Source organism: Selaginella moellendorffii, unplaced genomic scaffold (genome assembly GCF_000143415.4).
Source record: "Selaginella moellendorffii unplaced genomic scaffold, v1.0 SELMOscaffold_66, whole genome shotgun sequence".
In the NCBI taxonomy this organism is placed as follows: domain Eukaryota; kingdom Viridiplantae; phylum Streptophyta; class Lycopodiopsida; order Selaginellales; family Selaginellaceae; genus Selaginella; species Selaginella moellendorffii.
The window spans coordinates 581,373-597,857 of record NW_003314327.1 but is presented as its reverse complement, the minus strand read 5'-3'; the positions used below and the strand labels follow the sequence as shown (position 1 = coordinate 597,857).

The 16,485-nt window shown below is 48.1% G+C and overlaps 8 protein-coding genes across 9 annotated transcripts; 6 read left to right on the top strand and 2 right to left on the bottom strand.

The window, feature by feature from the left end:
- Positions 1–16: 16 nt before the first annotated feature.
- On the top strand, positions 17–1,193 carry LOC9649666 (ribosomal protein S12, mitochondrial). 2 transcript variants are annotated; one of them, XM_002985242.2, is made up of 6 exons: positions 17–165; positions 216–268; positions 329–386; positions 442–488; positions 544–992; positions 1,038–1,193. In XM_002985242.2, exons 1-5 carry the CDS (start codon positions 18–20, stop codon positions 964–966), a joined length of 729 nt encoding a protein of 242 aa, XP_002985288.2. In that variant the 5' UTR covers position 17; the 3' UTR covers positions 967–992; positions 1,038–1,193. The 2 variants fall into 2 exon arrangements, with proteins under 2 accessions (XP_002985288.2, XP_024514935.1); XM_024659167.1 differs by having other exon boundaries at positions 544–1,149.
- A 114-nt stretch (positions 1,194–1,307) lies between these two features.
- Positions 1,308–3,071, top strand: LOC9649665 (mitotic checkpoint protein BUB3.1). The gene is made up of 9 exons (XM_002985241.2): positions 1,308–1,455; positions 1,528–1,658; positions 1,716–1,798; positions 1,871–2,131; positions 2,225–2,300; positions 2,366–2,446; positions 2,515–2,593; positions 2,644–2,744; positions 2,809–3,071. Exons 1-9 carry the CDS (start codon positions 1,336–1,338, stop codon positions 2,894–2,896), a joined length of 1,020 nt encoding a protein of 339 aa, XP_002985287.1. The 5' UTR covers positions 1,308–1,335; the 3' UTR covers positions 2,897–3,071.
- On the bottom strand, positions 2,473–4,329 carry LOC112340550 (F-box/kelch-repeat protein At1g67480-like). The gene is made up of 2 exons (XM_024659165.1): positions 2,787–4,329; positions 2,473–2,723 (listed from the first exon to the last, which is right to left on the bottom strand). The coding sequence occupies exon 1, from the start codon at positions 4,282–4,284 to the stop codon at positions 2,938–2,940; it is 1,347 nt and encodes a 448-aa protein (XP_024514933.1). The 5' UTR covers positions 4,285–4,329; the 3' UTR covers positions 2,473–2,723; positions 2,787–2,937.
- Positions 4,321–6,847, top strand: LOC9649304 (golgin candidate 2). Its single transcript, XM_024659112.1, has 9 exons — positions 4,321–4,412; positions 4,459–5,178; positions 5,232–5,342; positions 5,395–5,454; positions 5,500–5,557; positions 5,612–5,745; positions 5,799–5,924; positions 5,985–6,032; positions 6,089–6,847. Exons 1-9 carry the CDS (start codon positions 4,359–4,361, stop codon positions 6,341–6,343), a joined length of 1,566 nt encoding a protein of 521 aa, XP_024514880.1. The 5' UTR covers positions 4,321–4,358; the 3' UTR covers positions 6,344–6,847.
- LOC9649664 (transcription initiation factor TFIID subunit 6) lies at positions 6,344–8,516 on the bottom strand. Its single transcript, XM_002985130.2, has 11 exons — positions 8,377–8,516; positions 8,215–8,301; positions 8,065–8,166; positions 7,896–8,004; positions 7,733–7,845; positions 7,534–7,671; positions 7,375–7,470; positions 7,188–7,312; positions 6,994–7,126; positions 6,815–6,940; positions 6,344–6,760 (listed from the first exon to the last, which is right to left on the bottom strand). Exons 1-11 carry the CDS (start codon positions 8,500–8,502, stop codon positions 6,461–6,463), a joined length of 1,455 nt encoding a protein of 484 aa, XP_002985176.1. The 5' UTR covers positions 8,503–8,516; the 3' UTR covers positions 6,344–6,460.
- Positions 8,517–8,552: 36 nt separating this feature from the next.
- On the top strand, positions 8,553–11,043 carry LOC9649663 (asparagine--tRNA ligase, cytoplasmic 1). The gene is made up of 8 exons (XM_024659163.1): positions 8,553–8,814; positions 9,233–9,472; positions 9,525–10,118; positions 10,184–10,369; positions 10,427–10,491; positions 10,540–10,669; positions 10,724–10,782; positions 10,838–11,043. Exons 1-8 carry the CDS (start codon positions 8,569–8,571, stop codon positions 11,019–11,021), a joined length of 1,704 nt encoding a protein of 567 aa, XP_024514931.1. The 5' UTR covers positions 8,553–8,568; the 3' UTR covers positions 11,022–11,043.
- Positions 11,043–13,328, top strand: LOC9649662 (probable nucleolar protein 5-2). Its single transcript, XM_002985238.2, has 9 exons — positions 11,043–11,190; positions 11,251–11,292; positions 11,345–11,524; positions 11,583–11,747; positions 11,804–12,004; positions 12,056–12,352; positions 12,404–12,604; positions 12,660–12,794; positions 12,844–13,328. Exons 1-9 carry the CDS (start codon positions 11,113–11,115, stop codon positions 13,273–13,275), a joined length of 1,731 nt encoding a protein of 576 aa, XP_002985284.1. The 5' UTR covers positions 11,043–11,112; the 3' UTR covers positions 13,276–13,328.
- A 19-nt stretch (positions 13,329–13,347) lies between these two features.
- LOC9649303 (EH domain-containing protein 1) lies at positions 13,348–16,014 on the top strand. Its single transcript, XM_024659164.1, has 16 exons — positions 13,348–13,481; positions 13,540–13,619; positions 13,670–13,738; positions 13,806–13,863; positions 13,922–13,974; positions 14,046–14,088; positions 14,143–14,204; positions 14,260–14,373; positions 14,429–14,531; positions 14,586–14,635; positions 14,685–14,813; positions 14,864–15,115; positions 15,161–15,240; positions 15,317–15,443; positions 15,492–15,635; positions 15,690–16,014. The coding sequence occupies exons 1-16, from the start codon at positions 13,397–13,399 to the stop codon at positions 15,873–15,875; spliced, it is 1,635 nt and encodes a 544-aa protein (XP_024514932.1). The 5' UTR covers positions 13,348–13,396; the 3' UTR covers positions 15,876–16,014.
- Positions 16,015–16,485: the final 471 nt, after the last annotated feature.

Here is a 16,485-nt window from a genome sequence, read left to right as displayed (position 1 = left end):
TAGGGTTTATAGATGCTATGGGGTCGTGGCAAGCGCGCAGGAGAGCGCTAGGCTTCGCATTCTCCGGCCGAGCGAGGATCTTCTCGACGCAGGCGAGAATTTCGAGCTCGCCGCTGGATGGCCGGGCGCTGCATCCTGCATTGCTGCCGGCTGTGAAGGAGCCAGGTTTGATCGATTGGAAGCGTGCTGCTCGTTGTATTTTGTGATTCTTTCAGGACATTCTCGTATCGATGCGTTCGAGTGGACTTCTTTGCTGCGAAACCAGCAGGTAAGTGCGTGGATTGGAAGCCAAGTCATCGATGCTTAGCGTCTATGTTTTATATTGTAGGTCACGTATGGTTTCTCGGCGGGATCTCTCTTCGACACTACCGGCTTGCTAAATCCTGGTAAGATTTCTGAGTGATGATGATCATGCCCATTTTCCTTCTTTCTTTCTGGCAGTGTTGATGGCCGATCTTTCCAGCCAGCAAGTGGAAACTCTCGATCAAGTAAAAGTCTATCTTCTGTTTGCTCAGAAAGCTCGAATTCACAGTTTTCCTTTAGATTCCGCAAGCTGAAACGAACAAAACTCTGGAACTCAAGCCGACTCTGAACCAGCTCGTCAGAGGCGCACGAAAGAAAAAGAAGAAGCTCTCCAAATCCCCAGCTCTGGGAGGAGCACCACAGAAGCAGGGAGTGTGCCTCCGCGTCTCCACCAGGACTCCAAAGAAGCCCAACTCGGCTCTTCGGAAAGTCGCCAAGGTTCGTCTCTCCAATCGCAACGTTGTCATCGCCTACATCCCAGGCGAGGGCCACAACCTCCAAGAGCACTCGGTGGTGCTCGTCCGGGGAGGCCGAGTGAAAGATCTTCCCGGTGTCAAGTACCACTGCATCAGGGGCGCGAAAGATCTCCAGGGCGTCGCAAACCGGAGGAAAGGGCGATCGAAGTATGGAACCAAGAAGCCCAAGCCCGTGGACAAGAGCTAGTAACTTAGCAAGAGATGGACGAGGAGGTTCGTAGTTTCTTCTCTTCTCTTTAAGAACTTATCAAATCACAGGTGTTCTACCCAAGACTCCTCTCATGTGTTTCTAAGACTGCTACCCAGGTGTTCTTTCGATTCACTCTCAGGTGTTCTTTCTATTTATCCAAGACTGCTGGTGTTTAGAGCTCCATGTCCACTATAAACTTGGATCCTCAAGGGATCGTTTTGGAACTCGATCGATCACAGGAGTTTCAAGGCCTTCTTCTAGATGGGTTTAACTGATCTGGCGGGAAAGCTTGGAATTTTGAAATTCCCTCGAGGAAGAGCGTAGGAGCCCTAGATCAGGGGTTATTTAGGGTTTTGGTGGAGAGCGATGATGGGAGCTGTTGGCGCTGGCGCTGGTCGGGAGCTCACATCGCCTCCGCCCGACGGCATTTCCAACTTGCGCTTCTCCAATCACAGCGATCATCTCCTTGTTTCTTCCTGGGATTCCGTAAGTTCTTCCTCTCTCCCTACATTCTTTTCTCTTTCTTTTTGCTACAATGTGGATCTTTCTCTTGGGCAGAAAGTCAGGCTCTACGATGCCAGCGCCAATACCTTGAAGGGCCAGTTTGAGCATAGGGGACCAGTTCTAGATTGCTGCTTTCACGACGATGCCTCGGGTTTTAGTGCCAGTGCCGACTACACTGTACGAAGGTAAAGATATCTTTCTTGAGTAGCTAGCTATCTCGTATTCTGATACTTGGCTCACAGGTACGATTTCAACACAGGCAGAGAGGACATCTTGGGTTCTCACGAGGCGTCTGTTCGCTGTGTAGAATACTCCCATCACACAGGTACTCTAGATCTTGCTAGTCGTTTCCATTGTCTCAAAAGTGTTTCTTTGTTTTGGTTCTTTATCTTTCCAGGCCAAGTTATCACAGGTAGCTGGGATAAAACTCTCAGATGTTGGGACGCCAGAGTTTTGGGAAACAAGCCACCAGTTGGAACATACCAGCAGCCAGAGCGCGTCTACTCCATGTCTCTCGTGTTCCCGCACCTGGTGGTGGCCACCGCGGGCAGGCACATCAACGTTTACGATTTGAGAAACATGTCTCGCCCCGAGCAAGAACGAGAGTCGTCTCTCAAGTATCAAACGCGATGTGTTCGTTGCTATCCCAATGGAACGGGTAAGAAGAGCCGAGGAAAAAAAAAAAAATCCGAGAGTCTTGGAGATTCTTACCAGACGTACCAAACGTTTCTGGACTAACTTTTCACTGCAGGCTATGCGCTAAGCTCCGTTGAAGGCCGAGTTGCTATGGAGTTTTTTGACATGTCTGAGGCTGGGCAAGCTAAAAAGTAAGTTCTTTTTTTTTTTCTTCGAACTTCTATCACGCAGTTTTCATTGACAATTGTACTGTCAGGTATGCTTTCAAGTGCCACAGAAATTCCGAGGCTGGCCGTGACACAGTCTATCCCGTTAATGCCATCGCTTTCCATCCAATGTGCGTGAGTCTAGAGCTTTGGTTTGTTTTGTTTTCTAAGCTCGTTCGTTCTTCCATTGAATTGCTAGATATGGGACCTTTGCAACTGGAGGCTGCGATGGATACGTAAACGTATGGGACGGGAACAATAAGAAGAGGCTTTATCAGGTTCGTCTCTTCCTTTCCAGTCGTCCTTTGATAAAAATCCGTCTTTGTAGTACTCGCGATACCCAACAAGCATAGCCGCGCTCTCGTTTAGCCGCGATGGAAGGCTCTTGGCGATTGCGTCGAGCTACACCTTTGAAGAGGGAGAAAAACCGTAAGAAACTTACGTTCGTCCAGTCTAACCTCTGGTACTTACAATCGTGAATCTCCCCTCGCAGGCACGAACCAGATGCAATCTTTGTGCGCAGTATCAACGAAGCTGAGGTGAAGCCCAAGCCCAAAGTGATCAACCCAGCGGCGTCATAGTAGCACCACCACCAGAGTGATTCTTTTTTCCTTGCTTCGTCTTAGTCCTCGAGAAGAGCACAGTGAGCACTGGAAGGCGCCCAAGTAAGACCGCCAACTTTCGTGCTGTTTTTGGCGCCTCGCCAAATGCATTCCCACTGGAGCACCAGTGGGTGATGGTTTCTAATCCCTCTTCTTCCAATGTCGAGCTTCCAGACCTCGGTGGGAGCTCCAGAGATAACGCGGTGATTCACAGAGTCTACCTTGATCTTCCCAGTGAATCCATAGAGCTGTGCTCCATGGCCGACGAGCCGGCTAAGCCTTGCCGGGAGCTGCCCGACCACGTCCCAGCTCTCGAGCTCCGGATTGAAAGCCTTGAGCTGGAGATCCTTCCAGTCCGCCACGAAGATCGCCGCCCCGGACGAAGCAACCGGGCCTCGCGTCAATCCGGCCTTGAGCTTTGGCACCATCCGGTTCCACTCGTCGCCGCTGGGATCATAGACCTGTGCCTCGATGGGCGATCCAGCTCCTTGGCAATTCTCTCCCTTGACGAACACCTTGCCTTGGTGCTCGATCCCCACGCATGATCTCATGGCGCGCTTGAGCCCAGAGATGGTTGTCCAGGAGTTCTCGCTGGGGACGAACACCTCGGCGGACGTGCCGCCAGCGACGTAGACGCGGCCCCCTACTGTCACCGCAGCGGAGTGGGATCGAGCGATTCCCATGGGCGCCATCTCCTCCCAGCGGCAGTGGCAGAAATCATACCTGTGGACGCGGCTGGATGGGATCCGGCTCTCCTCCCCGCCGATGACGAAGAGATTTCCATCGGCCACGGCGACCGTGTCGATCCGCCACCAGTCGTATGGATCGATGCGGATTCCAAGGTCTGGATCTTCGTCGTCGATGCTGTGAGGCAGCGGTGGGAGGGAGAACCACTGGCAAGTGACGGTGTCGAAAACCCTGACGCGATTGCCGTGGATCACGACGCAGACGCTGGCTTGGTGCTGGATTCTTGGCAAATGCTGGCGCTCCGAGTAGAAATCTGGCGAGGAGAGGAGTGATCGCCAGGATTTGCTCACGAGCCTGTAGGAGAAGGAATATTTCACGCACGGCAAGCGCATGAGGCAGAGGCGGGCAACGTCGTCGGGCAATCCTGGAATGAGTGACGAGGAGGAGCAAGGAGATTCTCCTCCGGCAATCGCAAACTGGAATCCATCGCAATCTTCCTCGTCTTCCTCATCTCTCACTGGCTCGAGATTTGCTCGCCGCAGCCTTCGTTCTTGCTCCGCGCAGGAGAAATTCGGGCTGTTGGAGACGTAGCCGATCCATTTGGTGTTGCATGGAGCAAGATCCTCCTTCCTTTCCCTGTGGCTGCCACTCCTGATCGGCCTGCTCGCTCTACATCCCATATCTCCCCCTCAAGAACCCTAACCTCACAAAAGCCCTAGAAATGCGAGGACGATTCTTCTCCTGATCTCCAGCGATGGCGTCGTGGTTATCATCCAAGCTCAAGGCCGCCGAGCAGCTCCTCAACCAGGTTAGATCTAGATCCCGTGTAGAAATTCACTTCTTCCTTCTCTCAGATCGATCAGCAAGCCGCGGACTCGCTCAAGAAGCCAGACAGGGATTCACAGGAGCCAGATCCTCTCTTCCAGGCCCCGATCCAGCACGAAATCCTCGGCAGCGCACCGCATCCGAAAATATTTGGCGATCCTCTCGTCCCGAGCAACAAGATCACATATCGCTCTCCAGATTTCGCTCCCTCTGGCGCTGCTCGCTCCTCATCCTCGATCCAAGGGAGCTCTACTCATCCGGAGAAGGACGATTGGACGGAGATACTGTCCGCGGCTGGGAATTCCGGGGATTGGAAGAGGCCGGCATCGAGAGAGAAGATTCAAAGGAGTGAGAGTAACAGTAGAAGGCCGAGAAAGCTCCTCGCAGCGCCAGCGAAGAGAATCAATGCCTCCAAAAAGGCGGTGGCAACACAGGAGCCTAACTCTAATGGCCTGGAGTTAGTGTCAGGCGATAAACTCGAGAGGAAAGAAGAAAACAAAGAAGGGGAAAGCGTGACGAAGGAGGTGGTGGACACTAAAGAAGATTTAGTTGGGACTGTTAACGATACCAGCACGAAAGAGGACGAGGATGCGATTGATCCGCCGACGTCACTGGAGCAAACCGAGGAAGAACTCTCGGCTTGCAAGGCTGCAATCGATGAGCGTGCATTGTTTGTCGAGAAGCTCGAGGCAGAGAAGCAAGCTTTGGAAGCTTTGCTGGACGAGCGAGAAGAACAGCAAAAGAAGGAGGTATGGCTTTTCTTTGTTTTTCTTTTCTTTGAGAATGAGTAAGTCATTACCAGGCTGCAGAGCTGAGGACGAGCATGGTGGAGCTGATCCAAGCAGCGGATTTGGAAAAGCGACGCCATAGTCATACGAGGATGGAAGCGCTGGAGAGAGAGTCCCTACTTCAGGTGTGATGCTTTAACTCGAGCTTTGTCACTCTCGTGAATCCGTTTTGTGCAGAACGAGAGTGTTGAGCTTGCTAAATGCCTGGCTGCCGCACAGAGAAAATTTGACGCAGAGGTTTGGTTTTCCTTCAAGAGTAGCTCATATAAATTTTAGCCTCAGCTTGCAGGACTTACGGATGCTCGTACTAAGCTGGAGCTCAAGAGAGTTTCCGTGTTTGGTGAGTAGGAGATATTGCCTCTTGAGAACTTCGCACTAAAGGTCTCACTTTCAGAGCTTGAGAGGAAGGCTTCACGACTTCGGTCGACCTTGGCAAATCCTTCTAGTTCTTTTCTTCCTCAAATCAGCAGTGACGTCTTTAAAGAGAAGCAAAAGGTTGCTGACGACATCGATTACTATAAAGCTCAGGTTTTCATTCTTGTATAACTTCATGCTGTAGGCACTCATTTTCCAGATTTCAGGTAGAAAACCTCCAGGCAGAAATACATGCGTCAAGAATGTCCCGGCAAATGCAGAGTGACAAGGAAAGAGAACTAGAGTCCCGTTTGATAGCACGGACCGATCATCTCATTCACACGCAAACTCAAGTAAGACAAGGCTTGTGATTCCACTTCATTGATTACAAAACGCGGTGGTACGCTTTCCAGGTTGAAGCGCTATCAACTGAGAAAGCCACGCTGATCTTTCGTCTCGAGGTAGAGCAGCACTAAAAGCACACCAAATTCTTACAGCTTTTCTTTCTCTTTCACAGGCATACTCGTCTCAGGAGAGGGCCTCGAAAACGAGAAACGAGAGCTCCGACATCGAGTTTGGACCAACTGCAAGCGGTGACGAGCTTATAAGCTGGAGCGAGATTTCCAGTAATCTCGACTCCCTCTTCATTCAAGGTACCAGAGTGTTGGGCATGAACAGAACTGTGAGATCTCTAGCCGCAGCATACTTCTTCCTGCTGCATCTCTGGGTCGTGTTCATCATTGTCAAGCATGCTCGATTCTTGCACAGATGAGAAGGAAAAGAATTCTCTTTCTTGCTACCATCAACTTCTTTCCCTGACAAGAGTTAAAACCAACGCTACGAAAGAATTTCCTTCCTAGTCAATCCTCCTCCTTTACCTCTCGTACTGTCACAAGATGCATTTACTCATCTCTCGCATCGGTATGAACGGTAGCATTCCTTCGCCAAACAGATCAACCAGTGAGTTAATGAGATCGCCCACCTCCACATCCTCCTTCCACGCCTCCGACAAAGCTCTCCTCCGCCTCTTCACGCCTTCGTCCTTGTCGTCGGCCCCGTCTTCCTCGTGCATTGATGCGTCCCCGTCGACATCTTTGCGTGTTGTTGATTGAGACTTGTTGTTAGCTGGTTTCTTCTTTGAGGGAGGAGCGGACTGGAGCATTTCATATATACAGTTTCCAGCCGCCGCCTGTGCCATACGTGAAAGTGAGTTTCCAGTTCAGGCTTGGAAAAATAAATCTACCTGAAGAGCTCCGTAGACTCTGATGGCTTCGTATCTTTTTAGCTCGTTTGCTTGATCTTGGGAAGACATTTCTGGCAAGAGCAAGTTGATGTATACTTCCAGGTTGGGAAGAATCAATAGCCGCACCTGTAAGAAGACTATTAGTTCAGTCACCGTTTCATTGTCGCATAAAAGCACACCAGTTTTGAGCCAAGAGCTGCGATTCCTTTCACAGCACCATAATGTTGTGTCATTGCCCGTTTCGGATCCAAGAAGGCGTGGAGTAAAGTTTTGGTCACGCGCGTTTGCAAGTTATAATACGCATGACCGAAGCTGCAAGTAACAAAAGTTTCAGCCACTCCAGAGAAAAACAAAAAGAGATGAGTTTACAAACCGTTTGCATATGAAGGCAATAAGTGTGGCTGTGAAGTCCCGGAGCTCCCAATGGTTGACGAAATTCTTACCACCCAGGCGCTTTGCAACGAGGCACGTCACCACAGATGGCATCAACTGATGGAGCTGCCATTCAGCAAGCCTAGACTTATCACTCGCACCATCATCAGAGCAAAACAAGTGCTTACATAAGGCTCGATATGGATGTGTGGATTCAGTAGCAGGCTGCGAGCAACGCGCATCAGAGAGAAAAGGAGCGGCAAGTCATTAAGCCCCCGTGTTACCTACATTGGACAAAAACGAAAAATAGAACTGAAAATTCAGCACTTTCGTGATCATGTGAATACCTCGTCTGCAATAAATTGCGTGAAGTATGGTACCAAAGGGTGTAAACCGGAATCAGTCGCCAAACTTGCAAAGACGTCTTTTAGTAGCACATCGTCGGCGCCAGTGACAATAAGCTCCGTGATTTTCTCAAAGTATAGCTGCCCAGAGGAAAAAATGAAAAATTTAGCAAAAGAACGACCGGTGCAATTTCCATCGTACCTGAAGTTCTCTAGAAAGAACATGTTTGACAGGAAGCTTTAGGTCCACTGTCATCTGATCAGGCTTCAATCCAGGAATGTCGGATTTCTTCACTTCCGGCGGAGCTGAAAGAGCTGCAACAGGAGTTATCAAATTGCATTCACGAGGAAAGCAAACCACTCACGATCAATGGGAACGTTCTCGGGGATGGCGGGTTGTATTCCCTCTATTGCTAGCCAGTGAGCCATGACGGCCGTGTCTAGAGGTGCTTTCGTCAAAGGAGCCTCGGTGATCTAGAGAAAAGTTTGTTAGATCAGAAGAAAAGGAAAACGAAAACGAAAACGAAAAAGTACCTCTTTACAGTCGAGCTCCCTATCATCTATGAAGAACAGATCAGAGTGACCAACAGCTCTCCGGAAGCGCAATGGATCTCCAGAGGCAAATCCATAGAGTGGCTACATAAAAATGCTAAGCAACGAACTCACGAGAAATTCGCAACTCACCTCTACATTTCTCAAGCTCAAGGCCGTATTGACATCGTCGGTGGTGAGAACGCTCCTCTTCGAGTGGCGCATGCACTTGATCGCCTCCTGGCAGCGCAAATTACCGACGATCTCAGCTCAAAATCGGCGAAATCGGTAGATCGAGGGAGAAAGAGGCCAAACCTGCATGATCTCGCGCATCCGATACTCGACATCCGGCGCAAGCGCCGCGGCGACATCATCGTGGAGATTGCTGATGCCAATGCTCTGCGCGATGACGTGAATCGTCTCCTTAGGGACGATGCTCATCGCGCGCGCTCGTCGAGAGCTAAAGCCCTAAAATCACATAAACCCTAAAACCACAGGCGATTGGGAATGGGTGAAGGAGCCGTCCAGGCCCAAATGGAGGCGCTCACGCTGGCCACCAAGAGCGGCATCGAGTGGGCGAAGTACTCCCATCGCGTCTTCATCAAGAGCATCCTAGGTCGCCCGGATGGAGGCGCGGGACTCCTGGGCCACAATGTAAGGGTTGGGGGATGGGTCAAGACCGGGCGGAGCCACGAGAAGGGGCGGCTCACATTTCTGGAGCTCAACGATGGCTCCTGCCCCGCGAATTTGCAGGTAATCTTCTCTTTGTCGCTTGGAGCTCGATCCGAGAGATTTACTGTTCGTCCGCGATTTGTTAGTGTTGAGAGCTTGTTCTGTGAAAAGCTGGTTTCTTTTCTACTGTTGCTTGTTCTTCGTTTTAAATTGTGAGAAAGGTTGTCAGTTTTCCTTATCGTGAGTGGAAAGCCATTTGCAGTCTTTGTCGCTTGGAGCTCGATCCGAAAGATTTTCTTGCGATTTGTGTTTTCGGAGAGCCTGTTCTGTGTAAAGCTTGTAATCTTTTTTTTGTCTTGCTTGTCTTCGTTTAAGTTGTGGGAAAGATTGCTAGTTTGTGAGTGGAAAGCCATGATGTGTGCGTTAGTGTGTGACTTTTTTCTCTTCTTTCTTTGCAGTACGATTGAAAGATAATTTCCTTTTTTCTGTTTGCCTTCAGGTGATTGTCGAGGATACAGTGACGCCGGATGCGCAACTTATCTACACTGGAACATGCCTCGTGGTCGAGGGGGAATTGACGCAGCCTCCTGAGACTGCAAAGAAACAAAAGGTGGAGCTGAGAGCTCAGAAGGTGCTGGAAGTTGGACCTGTCGATGCTTCCAAGTATCCGATCGCCAAGGGCCGGCATACTCTGGAGTTTTTGAGGAACTTGATGCATCTCAGGTCTCGAACAAATACGGTGAGTTTTATTTCTTTTTGTTGCTCGTTTTGACGTAATGTTGGAACTCCAGATTTCTTCGGTTGCAAGGATTCGCAACGCTCTTGCATTCGCCACCCACACATTTTTCCAACAGAATCGATTCGTGTACGTCCACACTCCGATCATCACCACCAGCGATTGCGAAGGTGCTGGCGAGATGTTCCAAGTTACAACAATGTTCTCGGAAGCTGAGAAGCGAGAGAAGGAGCTCGCAAGTACCCCGGCTCCGACTGAAGCGGACCTTGAGCAGGCAAAGGCAGAGGTTACGAAATGCGGAGAAACAGTGAAAGCGCTGAAAGCCGAGAAGAAGAGCAAAGATGAAATTGCTGCGGCAGTGTTGAAGCTTCAGACCGCTAAAGACGAGCTTGCGAAGGTGGTCGAGCGGATGAAGCTTACAGGTGGAATTCCTAAGAAGGACAAAGGAGGATTTGATTACACTGGTGATTTTTTTGGACGTCAGGCCTTCCTGACTGTCTCCGGCCAGCTCCAGGTGGAAACGTACGCATGCAGCCTAAGCAACGTTTACACCTTTGGCCCGACGTTTCGTGCTGAAAACTCTCACACAACGAGGCATTTGGCGGAGTTTTGGATGATCGAGCCGGAACTTGCTTTCGCGGATCTCCAGGTGATTGAAAATCTCCAGAGAAATTTGTATCTGTTCTGACATATGTGGTCATATCCTTTTACCAGGATGATATGAACTGTGCGGAAGACTATGTGAAGTTTCTATGCCAGTGGCTTCTGGACAACTGCTACGACGACATGGAGTTTATGACCAAGATGTGGGACAACACGGCCTTGGATCGACTGAAACTAGTTGCTTCTACGCCGTTTGCGAGGATCACGTACACACAGGCCATCGAGAAGTTATTGGAGGTTTGTTAGTTTTTTTTGTTCTTTGTTGGAAGGAAACTTACACTTGCAGATACTCAGGTGAAGGATAGAACCTTCGAGAACCCTGTTTCATGGGGAGTCGATCTGGCCTCCGAGCACGAAAGGTAGCAACCATTTAACGTGAATTTGCCTCACAGGGCATTCTATGACAGATATCTTGCTGAGGAGCTCTTCCAGAAGCCAGTGATAGTGTACAACTATCCAAAAGACATCAAAGCGTTCTACATGAGAATGAACGATGATGGCAAAACTGTGGCAGCCATGGATATCCTCGTCCCAAAGGTAAAATCCCCTTCGATTTAAAAGACGTATATGATCGTCTTTGTACCATTCCAGGTTGGAGAACTCGTTGGTGGAAGCCAGAGAGAAGAACGATACGAAGTTCTGGTGCAAAGGTATGAATTTTTCTATCCGAGTCTTGTCAAATTACTGTGAAACTTTTTTCTCCAGGCTCCAAGAGCTCAATCTTCCAACGGAACCATACGAATGGTACTTGGATCTACGACGCTATGGCACCGTGAAGCACTCGGGCTTTGGCCTTGGCTTTGAGAGAATGGTTCTTTTTGCCACTGGCCTCGAGAACATCAGAGATGTAATACCTTTCCCGCGCTACCCCGGGAAAGCCGAGTTTTAAAAACATTTAAACCCGTTTTATCCCAGCAAGTACCCTAAACAGGAATAGGGTTTTAGGATTTAGGGTTTTAGGCCGCCAGGGAGGGAAGACGATGCTGGTGCTCGTCGAGACGCCGGCGGGCTTCGCGCTCTTCAAGCTCCTGGACGAAGCGAAGCTCAACCAAGTGGATGTGAGCTAGCTCGCGCTTGGATTTATCTTGCTCACGGCCGTTCTTCTTGATCTTTGGCAGGATATCTGGAAGGAATTCGAGACGCCAGCGGCGGCCAGGCAGGTTTGGATCTCTGGCATTCTGTTGTCATTGCTGTGATATTTCTTTGGTATAGATTGTCAAGCTCAAATCTTTTCACAAGTTTGAGAACACTGCCGAAGCGCTCGGTGCCGCGACCGCCATTGTCGAGAGCAAGCTTAGTAAGGGACTGAAGAAGTTTCTCAAAGCAGAATGCCAAGGCCAGATTTTGGCCATTGCCGACTCCAAGCTAGGAAGGATCATCACCGAGAAGCTCGTGGGTTCTTTGTTTCGAACTTGGTTTTTTTGTAGGGGCTAACTGAGAGAGTTGCCAGGAAATCAGCTGCATCCACAGCAATGGAGTGATGGAACTGTTGAGGGGCGTGAGGTCCCAACTTGCAGATCTTGTCGAAGGACTGTCAAACCAGGACTTGGCCTCGATGAGTCTTGGGCTTTCTCACAGTTTGTGCAGATACACTCTCAAGTTCAGTCCTGATAAGGTGTGGCTTTGAAAAACGGTTTTTTTTCATTGGTATCTTATGTGTTCTTACTCCAGGTTGATACCATGATCGTTCAAGCTATCGGTCTCTTGGATGATCTCGATAAAGAGCTGAACACTTATGCTATGAGAGTTCGGGAGTGGTATGGCTGGCATTTTCCAGAGCTGGCAAAGATAGTCACGGACAACATTCAGTACGCGAAATCCGTTAAGCTTATGAAGAAACGGGTCAATGCACCGGACCTCGATTTCTCCGAGGTATGCTGTCTTAGTGATTTCATGCTAGTATTTACGTTTTTTCTTGCATAGATTTTGGAAGAAGAGATCGAAGTTCAACTCAAGGAAGCTGTGCCAATATCCATGGGGACAGATATAACTGAAGAAGACATGGACACGATCCAAGAGTTTTGTGATCAGGTCATCTCTTTGGCAGAATACCGGACACAGCTCTATGATTACTTGCGCAGCAGGATGAAGGCAATCGCTCCTAACTTGACGGTGCTTGTGGGAGAGCTAGTTGGTGCTCGGTTGATAGCTCATGCTGGAAGCCTTATAAACTTATCCAAGCAGCCTTCAAGCACGGTACAAATCCTTGGCGCAGAGAAGGTGGGATTTTTTTTAGTTTGCCGTGAAGTAACACTTCTTCTGGCTTTTCAGGCGCTCTTCAGGGCTTTAAAGACCAAGCAAAACACACCGAAGTACGGGTTGATCTATCATGCCTCTTTGGTGGGACAAGCACCAGCTAAGTTCAAGGGGAAGATCGCTCGGGTGTTAGCTGCAAAGACTGCACTATCTATTCGGTACGATGCTCTTGGGGAGGGTCAGGACGCCAACATCGGCATTGAGAACCGCGCAAAGGTCTCAAATTGTCATCTTTCTGTTATACGTTACTGAGATGTGGTCTATTAACCAGGTTGAAGCAAGATTGCGACAATTGGAAGGCAGGGCTCTCGGAAAAGCTAGCGGTGCAGCTAAAGGCAAAGCTAAGATCGAGGCGTACGACAAAGACCGGAAGGGCGCTACTCCAGGCTTGCTCACTGCCGCTAAGGTACGAAGAACTTTTTGCTCTTCATCTAACGAGTGTTGGATTGTTGCAGGCGTACGAGACTCAAGCAGATATAACACTTGGCGGGGGCAAACGAGAAAAGAGAAAGAAAAAAGATCAGGAAGAAGAAGCTCCAGCGACCGAGGAGCCTCCAAAGAAGAAGAAGAAGAGGACTCAAACCGCAGAGCAAGACGCTGGAGCTTCAGCCGAGCCGGAGACCCTGACTCCGAAGAAGAAGAAATCGAAGAAGGATAAATCGGAAGAAGCTGGAGCATCGACACCACTAGTAGAAGAAGTAGAAGCGCCGGCCAAGGAGAAAAAGAGCTCCAAGAAGGAGAAGAAATCCAAGGGGAAAGCTCAAGAGGAAGATCCAGCTCTGGAAGAAGAGCCCGAGAAAAAAAAGAAGAAGAAGAAAAAGATGATGATCGAAGAAGTAGAAGCTCCAGCCCCGGACTCAAGGAAGAAGAAGCAACGTAAAGAGTAAAAACCTCATTTTGGTGTAACTGTGATTTTAACTGTGACAAGGCTTTAAACTTACGCGCTATATGATCTAGGGTTTACCAGAAGCTCAGCTCTTTAGGGCTCTTATTTCTCTCTTTCTCGCGATGGACATTCTGTCTGTGCGATCAGTGCACTATGCCAAGCAGGACGAGCAAATGTACAAGCAGTGGTTTGATTTTGCGGACGAAGGTGAGCTCGCTCGATACCTCCCACGGTAATCGATATTTTGGTGGAATTTTCGCCACAGATGGGGATGGGCGTATCACCGGCGCCGATGCGGTGAAATTCTTTTCGCTCTCGCAGCTGCCGCGGTCGCATCTCAAGCAGGTATGGAATGCGGCATGGATTTGGGTCGAAACTCTTGTTCTTATTTCCAGGTCTGGGCAGTGGCGGATTCTAAGCGGCAAGGCTTTCTTGGATTCAAGGAATTCGTTGCTGCGATGCAAGTGAGTGGAGAATTTTAAGTTGTACGTCATGGTCGGTGGTTTTATGCGCTGTTGTGTCACTGGACAGATCATAGCACTAGCACAGCTCGGGAATGAAATATCCGCGGACATGCTGAGAGATAGAGGTAATTTCTGCTGTTCTTCCTGCACGCTGGCAGAATCATCTTTGTTTTAGCTTGACAGATGTCGATGAGATTAGTCCGCCCAACATGGAAGGCTTGGAACAAATGATACTGGTGTGTTTTCTATCTTCTTCCATCTTCGTTTATGATTTTTCCTTCTCTGACATGAATTTTACTGTTTGTAGGCAAGAAAGAGAGCGCCTCCGACTGGGGACGTCTTCACCAACGGTAAATATTTCGTTTCGCCTTTATCTTGTCTATTATAACAGCTTCGCTGCGCAGGCACATCTCCACAACTACAAGCAGAGACGGCCCAGTGGTTTGCGACAAAACAACCAAGAAAGGTGTTTTTTCTTCAAAGACGAGGCTTTTTACATACTTAACCAGTGTGTAATTTAGATTCCTTCGACGTCAGTAACATCAGTGGTTGATGGTCTAAAGAAACTTTACCTGGAAAAGCTGAAACCTTTGGAGGTTACGTATCGCTTCCATGATTTTGTGTCTCCTACATTGGTAAGTGGCACGTTTTTCAATCAATGAAAGGATTGACAGTGTCTGCGTTCTACAGACTGAAAGCGACTTTGATTGCAAGCCCATGGTGATGCTTCTTGGACAATATTCCACCGGGAAAACAACGTTTATTAAGCATCTATTAAGAACAAGCTATCCAGGTCGGTGGTATTGATGTATTCACTTTGGAGATGCTTACGTTTACTCTTAAATAGGCGCTCACATTGGACCTGAGCCTACGACGGATCGTTTCGTCGTTGTTATGGTGAGTAATAAAAACATCCACATCCGTAATTGACTGTGGATGTTTCCAGGATGGAACAGATGAACGGAGTGTTCCAGGAAACACGATTGCTGTGCAGGCGGACATGCCATTTAGCGGCCTTACGAAATTTGGAACTGCTTTTCTCTCCAAGTTTGAGTGTTCTCAGATGCCACATCCGGTAAGTCTAATTATCAGTCTTGCAATTGTCAAAATGGTTTCTCTTGTCAGCTACTGGAGCACGTTAGCTTTGTTGATACTCCCGGAGTGTTATCGGGAGAAAAGCAAAGAACACAACGCAGCTACGATTTTACAGGCGTTACGGAATGGTTTGCTGCCAAATGCGACCTGATACTACTGCTCTTCGACCCCCACAAGCTTGATATCAGTGACGAGTTTAAACGAGTGATTGGATCCCTGCGTGGACACGACGATAAGATCCGTGTTGTTCTTAACAAAGCCGATCAAGTCGATACTCAACAAGTAAGGCATTTGTTCTCATCCCTTGATTGACTTCACATCTTGCAGCTTATGAGGGTGTATGGAGCATTGATGTGGTCGCTCGGGAAAGTACTGAACACACCCGAAGTGATGCGTGTCTATATCGGGTACGCAAGATCTTCTTTTTCTTCTTTTGTTTTTCCTCTTCCTTTCTCTTGTGATGTAACGAGGGATTCTTTGCAGGTCCTTCAACGATAAGCCCATCAACGACCGTGCACTGGGTCCTATTGGCAAAGAACTGTTTGAGAAGGAGCAAAACGACTTACTGGCAGACCTCAAAGACATTCCAAGGAAAGCCTGTGACCGCAAGGTAAACAACACAAATTGATCCGGCCGGATGCTTACTTTTCATTGTCAGATCAACGAGTTTGTAAAACGCGCGAGAGCAGTCAAGATACACTCGTACATTGTAGGCCACCTGAAGAAGGAAATGCCGGCGATGATGGGAAAAACTAAAGCTCAGCAGCGGCTGGTGGATAACTTGGAAGAAGAGTTTAGAAAGGTTCGAGTTTTTAGTCTCGTTTGGGAATACGTATGTGACTTGTGTTCTATCCAGGTACAAAGAGAACAGCGCTTGCCTCCGGGTGACTTCCCGGACGTGGATGCCTTTAGAGAGAGGCTGAGTGGCTACAACTTCGATAAATTTGAGAAGCTCAAGCCAAGGATGATTCAATCGGTGGATGACATGCTGGGCCACGACATTCCCAACCTTCTCAAGAAATTCAGAAATCCGTACGACTAATCCGGGCTTTTGTTTAATAAAATAACTGCATAACCAAGTCAAAACTGCACTTTGACTCCTACAGCAAAGAGGGAGTGATTAAAAGGTACCATGGAATAATTCCCAAGGCAATAAGGATAATATGAACTTTAGATTAACATATCATTTACAAGATTATTAAAATCTTCACATATTGAGGGTTCATTATTCATTTATTCATAACATGTTTTTCTTTTGTCTGGTGGCATCGAGCTTGACTCTTTAATACAACAATCTCTTACATTACAAGATGGATCTTTCGTTTCTTGTTTAGTCGGTTTAATGGGAGAAAGATCAAATGTATTTTCTTCCCAGGAATCTAATTATTTCAATCAGGATTTCAAATTTTTTTAATATATGGAAACATATAAAGTACTAAGTTTTTTAAAATAAAAGTTATGAGAAAAGAGAGAACTCAATTGTTTGTTAAACCATTTGTCCAATACTTTTAGCATTTAAAGGTAAAAATTTAGTTCCTCTTAGATTTCCATATAGATTTTTGTGTTTTTGTATCATAAACAATTATATAACCCTCATTTACTACACACAATGAAAATGTCACCCAAATATTTTTCCAATATAAGTTATAAGA

Coding starts and splice junctions, on each gene's coding strand:
- LOC9649666 (XM_002985242.2), top strand. CDS start 18: ATGGGGTCGTGGCAAGCGCGCAGGAGAGCGCTAGGCTTCGCATTCTCC. Junction 269..328: donor CTTTGCTGCGAAACCAGCAG/GTAAGTGCGTGG, acceptor TTTATATTGTAG/GTCACGTATGGTTTCTCGGC. Junction 387..441: donor TACCGGCTTGCTAAATCCTG/GTAAGATTTCTG, acceptor TCTTTCTGGCAG/TGTTGATGGCCGATCTTTCC.
- LOC9649665 (XM_002985241.2), top strand. CDS start 1,336: ATGATGGGAGCTGTTGGCGCTGGCGCTGGTCGGGAGCTCACATCGCCT. Junction 1,456..1,527: donor TTGTTTCTTCCTGGGATTCC/GTAAGTTCTTCC, acceptor TCTCTTGGGCAG/AAAGTCAGGCTCTACGATGC. Junction 2,132..2,224: donor TTGCTATCCCAATGGAACGG/GTAAGAAGAGCC, acceptor TTTTCACTGCAG/GCTATGCGCTAAGCTCCGTT.
- LOC112340550 (XM_024659165.1), bottom strand. CDS start 4,284: ATGGGATGTAGAGCGAGCAGGCCGATCAGGAGTGGCAGCCACAGGGAA.
- LOC9649304 (XM_024659112.1), top strand. CDS start 4,359: ATGGCGTCGTGGTTATCATCCAAGCTCAAGGCCGCCGAGCAGCTCCTC. Junction 4,413..4,458: donor CCGAGCAGCTCCTCAACCAG/GTTAGATCTAGA, acceptor TCCTTCTCTCAG/ATCGATCAGCAAGCCGCGGA. Junction 5,455..5,499: donor AGAGAAAATTTGACGCAGAG/GTTTGGTTTTCC, acceptor TTTTAGCCTCAG/CTTGCAGGACTTACGGATGC.
- LOC9649664 (XM_002985130.2), bottom strand. CDS start 8,502: ATGAGCATCGTCCCTAAGGAGACGATTCACGTCATCGCGCAGAGCATT. Junction 8,167..8,214: donor TGAGCTTGAGAAATGTAGAG/GTGAGTTGCGAA, acceptor ATTTTTATGTAG/CCACTCTATGGATTTGCCTC. Junction 7,672..7,732: donor TTCTTTCTAGAGAACTTCAG/GTACGATGGAAA, acceptor TCCTCTGGGCAG/CTATACTTTGAGAAAATCAC.
- LOC9649663 (XM_024659163.1), top strand. CDS start 8,569: ATGGGTGAAGGAGCCGTCCAGGCCCAAATGGAGGCGCTCACGCTGGCC. Junction 9,473..9,524: donor TCAGGTCTCGAACAAATACG/GTGAGTTTTATT, acceptor TTGGAACTCCAG/ATTTCTTCGGTTGCAAGGAT. Junction 10,370..10,426: donor CCATCGAGAAGTTATTGGAG/GTTTGTTAGTTT, acceptor GCAGATACTCAG/GTGAAGGATAGAACCTTCGA.
- LOC9649662 (XM_002985238.2), top strand. CDS start 11,113: ATGCTGGTGCTCGTCGAGACGCCGGCGGGCTTCGCGCTCTTCAAGCTC. Junction 11,191..11,250: donor CGAAGCTCAACCAAGTGGAT/GTGAGCTAGCTC, acceptor GATCTTTGGCAG/GATATCTGGAAGGAATTCGA. Junction 12,795..12,843: donor GCTTGCTCACTGCCGCTAAG/GTACGAAGAACT, acceptor GGATTGTTGCAG/GCGTACGAGACTCAAGCAGA.
- LOC9649303 (XM_024659164.1), top strand. CDS start 13,397: ATGGACATTCTGTCTGTGCGATCAGTGCACTATGCCAAGCAGGACGAG. Junction 14,636..14,684: donor ATCGTTTCGTCGTTGTTATG/GTGAGTAATAAA, acceptor GGATGTTTCCAG/GATGGAACAGATGAACGGAG. Junction 15,636..15,689: donor TGGAAGAAGAGTTTAGAAAG/GTTCGAGTTTTT, acceptor TGTTCTATCCAG/GTACAAAGAGAACAGCGCTT.